The following is a 12,210-nucleotide window of genomic DNA, read 5'->3' on the forward strand; positions in this document are numbered from 1 at the left end:
AAAGGAAGACAGCATCATAAACATAGTGACCATGGTACAAAGCTCTCATGTTGAATAGGTAAACTGTTGAGAATGTGTAAGACTAAATCTATATCAGCCACATTTTCACTTGCTGAACTTTAAGAATTGTCAAGGAACCTTTACCTTTGCCAAAAATTCTAGCATGCACTGATCTTGCTTCTTGAAGTTCTGAAGATCCTGCTTCACTTGAAGAATTGGGAGAGTAGAAAATGATGCATACGGCTGCTCCAAGGCTTCCCATGCCTTATAGGCTGATGGAATCCTCACTATATGGTTGAGAACTGCTTCACTAACAGTTGTTTTAATCCAACTAAGAGCGAATTCGGCTTCTTTACAAGTTAAGCAGTCAGGATTCAGAACGGTTTTCTTATTTTTTACAATGGTAGCCACAAGAGGTTTTGATGAACCATCCACATACCAAGAAGTCCTGAGAATACATTACTGTTGAGACATCAATAGCAAATAAATTTGTTTTGTCCAGTTCGATAGAAACAAGGCTAGCAAGGGCATTTCACTGCATCACTGAATTCAAAGAAGAACCACAATGAACTAGCAATCAACTGAACCACCATGCGAACAAGAGATAAGGACAATGGAGAAGCAACTCAGAGCACAAAGCTCTAATACCATGTTAAACCTGAAGAAGGAGAGATCAAACACAAACTCACACACAATAGGAACACACTGATGATAGTGGTTCAGCACAAAAGGCTTACCTCCACTTTTCTCTCTCTATTTTCACCGGGTTAAATGAGAAAGGTTCCACTATTTTATCAATCGTTCACAAAGATAGTGGAAAGATTATCTCCAACACGTTTTTATTTTTATAAAACTTACTACTTTTTGTTTAATTTCTACTGTTTTTGAAATTCTCTTAAACTGGTGCCCTCCACGATTTTGTCTTTCCTTATTATTGGCATGGTGTTTGAGAGCCCCTGTAACTTCCTTGCTTTTATGTAACCGTTCTGCTAACACTCTAGAAGATTTTCATCTCAATATGCTTCATAATGCTCTTACCATTTCTACCCACTTGCAATGTTAAAAGGCTCTCATCTTTTATTTCATTAATAGCTAACAACCAAACAGCAACAACAAGCTGGTCTAAATGTAAAATGCTTAAGCAGGTCTTCAAAGGGCAATTCACTTGACACATCAGGCTGTTGAATACAAATAATTTAGATGATGACCAGTCACTTAACAATAAAAGGGTTACGTGGCGTACTGTAGATTGCTTGACAAGTTGTTTAGTGTAAGCCCCAATCCAAACCGATCAACAGGTGGTATTTGGTAGGAACTCTTGGTCAGTTAAGTTTTTTTTGCTGGAAGTATATAAGAATTAAATGACCGAGAAGCAGGTGGCTTATTATGGCACTTAGCAATGTGACAATGGCAGGTAGCGTTTTGGGATCAACCCTTTGTGGACAGCAATACATTGGATGGCATTTGCAATAATGACAAGAATATGATTCGCTGGCAGGAAATGCGCAGCTCTCTGCCAGCAGGTGCAACCTACTTTTAAAATAGAGAGAATTCTGTGGCAAAGACGGGTCAGAGATCTTCCCACCAACCAAATGACAGGGGGTGCGATCCCCGCTGTCGATGCCGGAAAGTAGAGGATGGGTGGGGAGTTACAGTAGGTAATAACAGCTGCATCTTACCTGAGTCTTGTTGTTGCATTTTCTACATGAATCGTCCTTTCTTAGTCATTATTAATCATTTTAATATTTGACTACAAACAATCGTCGGTTGCCTTTTATTAATTATTAAATGAGGAGAAACGAAGTTAAAGAAGTCTGGTTTCGAGAACTCAACCACCAAGAACCTTATACGTTGAGATGAGACCTCTCCCCCCCTTTACTACTGAATCCCCAACCCCATAAATGAATATATATTTCACTAGTCCACTTGAGATCCTGATCACATGGACAGGACATTGGGCCACCTTTAATGTATTCTATGGCTAGAATATGCTCAACAAGATTCCGTCCTCACCGACACCCCAAACCGCGTCACCCGTTCATGGGGAAAGGAGCCTTGAGAAGAACTTGTCGATTACAGTTCATACCGGTTGAATTATTTGAGGCCGTTCCCATTTCCCCACTTGTTTTAATTATAGAAGAGCACAAAATAAAGGATTATTTTCAGGTCTAGAGTTCCTTTGTGCTTCACATGCTACGCCATCACAAGATGGTGTATTCCATCCCTACATTAATATTCATGACTGCATGCCCCACATAAATTCGGTTCTTTCTTGACTGTAAAACTTTCTAAGTGCTCTAGCTAATATGGAGTATACCCAACTTCTGATCTCTGTCACTGTGAGGCGAATTGACTCTACAAATAAACGAGCAGAGACGTTTTTGGCAGCAGTGTAGAACAATGTTGTTAGCATCAATGCTGTCGGTGCCCTATGGTTTTGTTCAATGCTCACCAGTATGCGTCAAGCTGTGGCAAGGTTGCATGGACCCACTTTTCTTTTCTCATTTAAAAAATAATTTAAATATTTAAACTTAATTTAAAGTTTAAAGAAATAAGGATCTGTACTAGCCAGCAACGTATTGGCAAGCAGCCAATGCAGGAGCCCCGATTTTAATAAACATGAGCGTCATTTTTTGGTGCTGTTTTTCTTCTTTCTTTTCCCCCTTCTTTTCTGCCTGCCTGCGTCGCTTTGATTTTGCTCGACGGTGGCGAAAATGAAGTTCAACTTTTCCACTTTAGTGTTGGTTGAGAAAAAGTGGTGGGAGCTATCAAAATAAAGCAAAGAATCGTAGAAATTAACTACAGTGGAAATCAAGCAACAAAGAAGCCGAAAGATCAATATTCACCACTAGCTGCATATCTAACATGTCACACGAATTAATACGGCTGACAATCCAGCTCGAGCAAATTGACCTTTGCATTTTGTTCACAAGAATCAAGACACATATCAACCGCCGTCAATGGCACATCCAGTGGTCGTGAATAAAATTAAACCATCCACTATAAATTACAAATTAATGATCCACCAGCAATTACATACACAAATGAAAAAAATACAGTCTTGGACAAAGAAGAAAGGAAGGAGATCAAACTACCAAGACAGCCGTTCACCTTTTAAATAATTACCAAAATCTTCCCGAATTCTACACAGTATTTAGAAGAGACAACTAATACAATTACTTATCCCAATAGCCAAAGGCATGAATGACCTTTTCACATCAAATCAAGCAAATGAATTGGCTTTCAAATCTCCATAGATGACACCAAGAGCCACATCCAGGCTCCTAACTGATGTTCTCTTGAAGGCCAATTTGTCACCCGCTAATATCAATTCATCCTTCAACGAAAAAATAGAGACAAACAATACTTACAAGCCATTAGACATCCATGGAAGGACAGAATACAGCTTAATTTTGTCTTCATGAGATGTAAACGATTTATTCGAGAAAAGGAGACAACGAAAAGATCCCCAACCTAACCTTCCTTCCTGGATCCGTCGTCGAAGTTCTTGGCGTAGTTGAAGGAATCATACTGAAACCTCTGAATCGGAGGGTTGGAGACCATCAATTTCTTGATCTGAGCCCTCACCACATTGAAGACGTGACCCCAACCTGATCTGTGTCCATAGCCCAACATGGCGTCCCCTTCGTTGGTCTCAAGATCCCTGAAGAACCCATCCTTCTTGGAGGAAAACCAACCCCATCCCCACTGCCACCACCTCCTCAGGGAGCTCCCAGCCGCATCTCCAATGGCAGACATGGACTTGGATCTCCTGACAGACCAAGAGAAGGAACTAGTGGCTGCATCAGAAGATCTCGAGTCAGAGGGGTACATCTGGCAGAGGGAGATGATTCTCTTTCTGAGGCCACCACCGTCTGCCGTCTTTTGCTCCCTCTGCGAGATGGGTAACGCAGCGTTGCCCTCCCCATGCAGAGATCTGAAGATGGTAGCCATGATTGATGGACGAGGCGGAGAGATCTGAGCTTGAAGGAAGGAGAAGTTGCGCGTCTTTATTTCAAGCAGTACTCGAGGCCTAAGAGCAGCAGGAGCTGCTAGTTGGGAAAAAGAAAAAGCAGAATTTTTCATGCGCAAGCTAACTTATTCCTATTTTCCTACAAGGGCTTCGTGCTGGCAAATATTTTGCCGACGACAACCTACTTTGAAGGTTATGCTGAAACTTAGTCTAAGATTCGGCGGAAAATGAGGTCACTGGTCTATTAGAATTACCCTTTTCTATAAGCAGTTCAAAATTTCAAGGGTCATACGAAAAAAGTAAAAAGATTTTGATACGAGATGTAGGCTGAAACGTGTACATTGCAACGATGAAGTCTGAGGTTTTATATGATAAATATAGGGAAACGGAGTTAAGTAGCTCCTGACTGAAATTTTTTTCTGAAAAGAAAAGGAAAAGGAAAAAGAGAAGTTGAAATAAATGCTAAGAAGTCCAGCTAGAGACCGCTTGTTTGCTTTTGTGGTTGGGGGGCCACACTGAGAGCACAAAGCTGGAGAACGAGAGGCGGAGGGTTGAGGTTGTGGGGTCTTGCTCAATACGAGTGTGAGGGTGAGCTGGCAGATCTGCCGACACTGAGAAAACCTCGGGGCGGTGCATTGAAAATTTGAAGCGTTAATTAAAAGAACGGGATGGTCGTGTGCTGCTTTTATGCACGAAAACCGCTTTCAGTTTTTGCAAACTTTCTACTGGAAAAAAAACAAGGAAAATTAAGCTACATTTCATCCTAAGTCTCATAAGCATGTTTTTGCTCTTCTGCATTACCTGGTTCCCTTCGCCCACTCTGTAGTAGAGGTATTTATATGTATCCATAGCTCTCTACTCGTACACGGACTGCCTATTCGTACACCTACGTATATTAATACAACTTTGCTATGATACTCTCGGGTCGGTGACATTCACTTCCAAGCACATGGCAAGTGGAAGAGCCCATTACATAATTTTGGACTTTGCATAGCGTGTATGTCATGTACACGTGCAAAAGACCCGAGGAGTACGAATCTAAAGAAAGTAGAAGAGAAAAATAGCGAACATGAGGCACTGGTAGTTTGATAATTGTTTCATTGCACAGAATAGAGAGAGCGTCCTGTCTACCACACCATTGTTTTGTTTGTCAAAAAACATCGTTGTTTGTTGTCCAACATTTGTTTTGTTTTCTACGCCTGTGATTAGTAAGCAACTTTTTCCAGCTCTTACATTCCAGCTGAGAATTCCAATAGGGTCTAGCTTGGGTTAGAAAAATGATCAAAAGACCTCTCCAAGGTGTAGATGAACTCTTAGTTTGGAGATCGTTTGCCTCCTCAAACTGGGCCCGAAACAGGCAGATGAAGACTATCAACCCTGGCTGCACAAATCGCTCAAATAACCGACTTCCGGTGGCCAGTTCTAACTGAAGGGCGCTCTGATTTGCGCAATCTATGGCTCATCGGAAGGAATGGAACGTCGAAGGAACCCTAGAGAGCCATGATCTGAGTTATTTTAGCAGACGAAGCACAACTACGAACATGGCACGTGAATCAGCTCGATAGACTGTTCCTCGAATAGTTGTAGGGCATGTCTTTGCTAGCTTTTGGAGATCAATCTGCACTGGGCCGTGTAGTCCCCTAGACGAATGAATTGAGGGTCTCGAAGAGGGGTCTTAGGTGAGTCTATAGTAGCAAGTGGGGTGGAAAGGGGGCGAGTTGGCTAGGTGAATCAATTTGAAAAACAGTTGGTATATGGCTCAGATTTGAGCTTGGGGACTTTTAAAATTAACGAGCAATGCGGGCTCCAATGCATTTGGGGGGCATCTAGGAGGAGGTGTGAAATAGAAGGAGGTGGCTAGGAAAGCCAAAGAATATAGCTGCGATCGCTGCATTCTGACAAAAGGGGCAAATTCCGCTAGAATTGGATTAAATGCTTAAATTGGATGGTTCTTATATCATTAATGGTTTTGGGTCAATAGATTAGAGGTTGGGGAATCAGATTCTATAGTGAGTTGGGAAATCTAACCAGAATACAGTAGGTTTTGGTGGAAAATCAAAGGTTAGGCATATCAGTAGAGAGGGAAATGAGAAAACAGGATCTACCTAGAAATTGATCGGTGATGGTGGAGGAAAATGTCGAGCAACATCGAATTAGTAGACTGGACACCGGAAAACGACATCCTGTCAGTTGGTTGCCATTGATGTGGCTAATGCCTGTCGGAATTCTTCACTGCAAGGCTGAATCAAGGGAGCTATGAGGTGTGCATGAGAGAGAGAGTGAGCAAGAGGGAGAGTTGCAGCTGCACGGGTAGAGGGAGATGGACGGACTCCGCGAGAGAGAGGACAAGCAGTTAGAATGCGTTTGTCCGACATTGTTTAGAACAGGTTGGGCCTTTATAACCCCTGTTCCACATGCAGCCTATTCTGCATATGCTACATGTGACGTGTGCATTGGCTGCATGGAAAATGGAACCGACTGTGATGTTCCATGGTGTTCAGCAAATTCGAATGGCCTCTAAGGTTTAACGTGGTTCAACCTTGCCCTAGCGACCGGCAAATTTACCACCTCGTAATTCTGCCAATAGAACTCACATGAGAAAGTTTGGCTTTCCGATTGTAGCGGCTAAAAAGACCAACTGCATGAGTCATGTGAGGGCGAGTCAATGTTAAATATATTAGCTTGCAACCAATCTTTGAATTCTCTGCTTATCTTACTTCAATGTCTTCACCATTGTTTTCACGAGGTAGTTTGGCTTCAATCTTAGCATCGATAAGATGAGCTCCAAGCTTTTTCCATTTCTTTGAGAATGACAAGAGCATGGTTCTGAGCAAACAAGATCACTGTAGTGTAGCTTAAGAATAATTTGAGTTTCACTTTCTGTTCTAGAATCCCTATTTTAGTTCTAGATGAGATGCCCAAATTCACTGTCACTGTGCCTCCAAATTGACAGAATCTGAGCTCAACAAGAACTAGTCAACTCACACTAAATTGGAACAACCGTGTTCTTCTTCTTTGTTGGATCTGAGTATCTTTAGCTCATTTTGAGTTGATTGTTCTTAGATTGAGCAGAATTGCATTTTTACAAATTCATTAGGGTTGTCCAGTTCCAGACATGTCACCCAGTTTGCAGCACAACTTCTGAGCTCATTTCTGGTCAATCTGAGAGTCAATTTTCCAGTTTTTTTCACATGGTTTCGATTAGATGAACTTCACCAAAATATTCCTGAGTTTAGTTTGAGTTGGCATGTCCTAAGTCATGTTTTCCAAAATTGTCCTTCATGATCACTCTAGAAAGAGTCTTTTTGAACCATGTGATTTAAAAAATAAAGACAAATGGAATTTTCATCTGAAATTCAGCTTCTGCCTAGAACTTGACTCGACCATGTTATGGTATGGGCAATCTACCCACACAGTCCATAGAACATAATTTGTGTGTCAAGGGAAAAATTGTTATTTTTATACGAGCATTATTTCTTTATAAACCTAAGCAAGGAGTCATCTGATCCTAAGTTAGGATAATACATGCACTCAGATTGAGCATACTTGGCTCACAATGAACCTACTTTGAGCCTGAGCTAAGCCAACTTCATTGAGCTTAGTTGAACTTGCATCCAACCTGGTTTGGGCTGAACTGAGAATTAGATCGAGCCTAGGTCATTCATGAATTAATTGAGTTTGAACCCATCTAGCCTAGAGTAAACTAGGTTAGAGTATGCTAAGTCTAGATCCTCAATCCAAATCACTATTTCAATTTCAGATCTATGATATGTATCTGTTCATATTCATATCTCATTTCCAAATCTCTGATCTCATGTCTTAAATCCATATCAAATATCATATTCAAATCTATTTTCTAGAACTTTCTTAGGATCCAAACCTTGCTTTGAATTTTCATTTGGATCAAATTAAATATGGATTTCAAAATTTGAATCTTAATTTGGATATTGCATTTGGAGTTTTAGATCTAGATCTCAATTCACTTGGATCATGATTTTAGATCTTACAAAGAATTGGATTTCTATTTGGATTTTGGATAACATGTCTAGGACTTCTTATCTCATGTCTTATAATTTGGATCACAATTTCAGACCTTATAGGATTAGATCCCAATTTGAAATTTGTATTTCAGATCAGTCTCAAGATTTTAAATTTTACAAGTTTGGATTTCAGACCCAACTCAAATCCGAACCTTAACTGATGCCTTAGATCCACGACCCCAATTTCAAACACTTAGATTTTAGATCTTCAAATTGGATCATAAAGTACAAATTTGGATTTTCTTGAATCAAATCCTAAATTTAGATTTGGATCTCAATAATTTAGATTTTAGACTATAGATTTCTTTAGTTCCATGTCCCAAATCCTTAGAGATCCGATCTCAAGTATGTATGGAGCTAGTCTGCATGGATTCATCTTAGATACAGGAACTCGTTGCATGGATCAGTGATGATATGGATCATAAATTCCAAATGTAATTTCCTTCACTTCTTGCACTCAAATGTCTGACGATCCATTTACATCTTTTAAAATCTCATCTTTCTCAAATTCATGACATGTTAGGATTGGGATGACAATCATAACTTAGAATCTAAAACACTTATTCTTGTCCAAGATATGATTACCCCTGATAAAGGCACCAAGATGGACAGTTCTCATACTAACAAGTTGGGTGCTATCTCTCATAATTTCTTACAAGTGATAAAGAGGTGAGTACATTTTCAAACTTTTCTCCTTATGAACGGTCATACGTAAGATCGCAAAATTTTGCATGTAAACAGTAGCAAACTTAGAGAACCTACCACATGAACCTGCTTATATTTGCTATATGAATCGTGACAAAACAAACTATTCTGACCTAAGGACCAAAAAGATTAATAAAGCTATTTTAGTACTTTTGAGTTCAATGCACTCAATTAAACATCAACTGAGAAACTCAACCCTTTAATTGATTAATTTCCCAAAAAAAACTAAATAATTTAGCTACTGAAACCGATTCCCACATTTTAGGAAAAATTATTATTAATTTTGGCAATTATCTTTGATCTAAGTGCAGAACACAAACTCTAATGCCCCATTGCAACCAACTCGATTCATGAGTGCCCATAAGAGCAAGCTCTTATGACTGGCTTTCATGGTGTCGAGCTGGGTTTCAATTGGAATTCCAGCCATGCAAATTAAATAGTAATTATGCATGAATAAAGTTTGTTATTTGCAATGGAAACTGATATGCTGGTGATGACACAATGCATGTAGGAAACTAATATAGACATTGATTAACAACAAAACTACATCATGACATTTACAAACTACACCAGAAAATATGAATCTGACAACCAAGTAAACCTTTCTGGCTACTACTCTAGTGTGCTGGCTTAACAAAGAGCAACAGGAGGTACCCGGTGTATTCTCTTGCAAAAATCCCACATGACCATGAAATCTATAACTGAAAACTACTAAAATACCAAAAAATATCATGTTTTACATGCTGAAATTAGAGACCATGCAAATTAAATAATAATTATGCATGAATAAAATTGGCTATTACTTGCAACAAAAGCTGATATACTTGCGATGACTCAATGCATGAATGAAACTAACTTAGACATTGATTTAAAACAAAACTGCATCTTGACATTTTCAAACTACATTACAACATATGAATCAAACAACTGAATAAACCTAGCACTCTAGCTTAACTAACTGAACATAAAATACCTTAAGCCTCATAACATGACTTAAAATAACTGACCCTTCAGACGAAAAAAGTTAAATTCAAGATCTAAATGTACATCAGAGACATCCTGTGATAGATAAAAACATAAAAAGAAAAATTACTCTATCTGTTTGTAATCTATACTATAGAAAGTAAGTAGTTTGAGAGATGAAGAGTAGCATTCCGCTTTGTTGGGTACATATGTTACATAAACTGCATATCTAGGACTTTTAAAACCTAACTCTAATCTACCCTATAACAGAAACAAGAAAGAAACTAAAAAAACATGTAAAAGACATATCTAATGCATGGCTTAAGAGAGAGCAATAAGAGACTCCCACGTGGCTATCAAATATAGAACTGAAAACTACTAATAGACCAAAAATTATCAAAATTACATGCTGGAAATTAAAGGAAATTAGACAATGCTCAACTCTAAGGAGAAGGAGAAAGGACACTAACTCGTTTGGTGTTCTGATGAGGAGATGAGAAAAACTCGATACTTCTATGATCCAAGGGTCCAAGAGAAGTTATTCCCCGTGTTCATCTTTAGAGATCACTGTTTTACAAATCTACAACTCTATCTGGTAACAAGGAATAGACGAGGGGTGAAGGTGGCCTTTGGTGTGGCAACCCAAAACTCTCTAGGAGGGAAAGAGCACAGGAATACCTATTGGCTCTGCAATTCTCCAGAAACTTGGTGATAAACCTTGAAAACAAGAAACAAACACTGTGGAAAAGACACATTTAATGACAATAGGAAAGATGAAAAAGATGAAAATGCATTCACCTGGCTGAGGGCACCCTCCCACCAAACTGGGGGATCGAACAATTCACCACTAGAATCCTCAATCTCCATAAACCTTGGAAGATGATGATGAATGGGGCTTCTTGGCTGCAAACCAAAGATGAGGTTCTCCCATGGAGAATCATCTGTATATGAAAGAAAAAAATTCAAAATGGATTTCCCCTTTCAAGAACACCTCATAAAATTCAAAAATTGCTAAAAACCCATAAAAAGACTATATATATATATATATATATATATATATATATATATATATATATATATATATATATTATTATTATTATATTTTTCATGCATTCATTCCTGAATTTATTGTTTAAATTCCATGTTGGCATTGTTTTAATTGTATCATTGTTAGGAGTAAATTAAAAAATATCACACTTTTGGTGTTTTGGAGCAAATTCATTGAAAAACGTATTTAAATCCATATCCAAAAGCCAAAACAAGTTAAATCAAGGATCCAAAATTGAATAAAAAACCAAACACATTCTTGAAGGTTTTATAGTTATAATATAGTTTACAACCAAGACAAAATTAAGATATAAGTATATAATATATATAATATATATATATATTAAGATATAAGTATATAATATATATATATATATATATATATATATATATATATATATATATATATATATATATATATATATATATATATATATATATATATATATATCTTAATTTTGTCTTGGTTGTAAGCTATATTATAACTATAAAACCTTCAAGAATGTGTTTGGTTTTTTATTCAATTTTGGATCCTTGATTTAACTTGTTTTGGCTTTTGGATATGGATTTAAATACGTTTTTCATGAATTTGCTCCAAAACACCAAAAGTGTGATATTTTTTAATTTACTCCTAACAATGATACAATTAAAACAATGCCAACATGGAATTTAAACAATAAATTCAGGAATGAATGCATGAAAAATATAATAAAAAAATAGTAGTTTTTATGCATCATCAAAATATGTGTGCATCATGATGGAAAGAGATTAATATAAAATGGAAAGCAAGAAAAAAGACTAAAGTCAAGAGAATATGTATGAAAACTTTGTATTATTTTCTTATTGCTCTATGGCTGAAGAGACTTTTTGCAATATTAGAAGTTGCACAACAAATGATATGGCATAATGGCAAACGAGTTAAGGATTGAGTGCTGAGACACCCACCAGATGGTATTGCATGGAAAAGTTTTGATAAATGCATGTCATTTGCTATAGATGCTTGAAATATTTGACTGAGTTGAGTAAGCGATAGTTTTAATCCATTAAGAACTTTCAACTTAACTTGCAAAATATGGGTTGTGTTGGTAATATCAATTTGCTACTTTAGTTTGCATGATACTCTGTGTTATATTTTGCTCTCACTATTCACATATAGACCAATAGTTTTGGGCATATGTGAGATGGGATTTTTGCTTTCTTGTCCAACTCCACATGATAGAGCCCATTCTTAATTGTTCTTTGTAGAAGTACTTGACTGGACTTGTACTCTTTTAACAAACACTGATCAGGATGAAAATAAATTATTATCCTTTGTAAACCGATGAACTGAAATCAGATTCTTAGACATAGATGGCACATGTAAAATATGCTTCATTAAAAAATCACAACCAGGTGTATGAAAATAAGAGGCACCAATGGATGAATTTTTCAAACTTGATCGATTACCTATTTTTAATTTGTCTTTTCATTTGCAATTGGCAC

General features: G+C 37.6%; 1 protein-coding gene across 1 annotated transcript; it reads right to left on the reverse strand.

Moving 5' to 3' along the window:
* Positions 1–2,979: 2,979 nt before the first annotated feature.
* LOC116250964 (uncharacterized) lies at positions 2,980–4,297 on the reverse strand. The gene has a single exon (XM_031624988.2). The coding sequence runs from the start codon at positions 4,084–4,086 to the stop codon at positions 3,475–3,477; it is 612 nt and encodes a 203-aa protein (XP_031480848.1). The 5' UTR covers positions 4,087–4,297; the 3' UTR covers positions 2,980–3,474.
* Positions 4,298–12,210: the final 7,913 nt, after the last annotated feature.

Source organism: Nymphaea colorata, chromosome 1 (genome assembly GCF_008831285.2).
Source record: "Nymphaea colorata isolate Beijing-Zhang1983 chromosome 1, ASM883128v2, whole genome shotgun sequence".
NCBI lineage: Eukaryota > Viridiplantae > Streptophyta > Magnoliopsida > Nymphaeales > Nymphaeaceae > Nymphaea > Nymphaea colorata.

Excerpts from the sequence above, each read along its gene's own strand:
- LOC116250964 (XM_031624988.2), bottom strand. The coding sequence starts at position 4,086 with ATGAAAAATTCTGCTTTTTCTTTTTCCCAACTAGCAGCTCCTGCTGCT.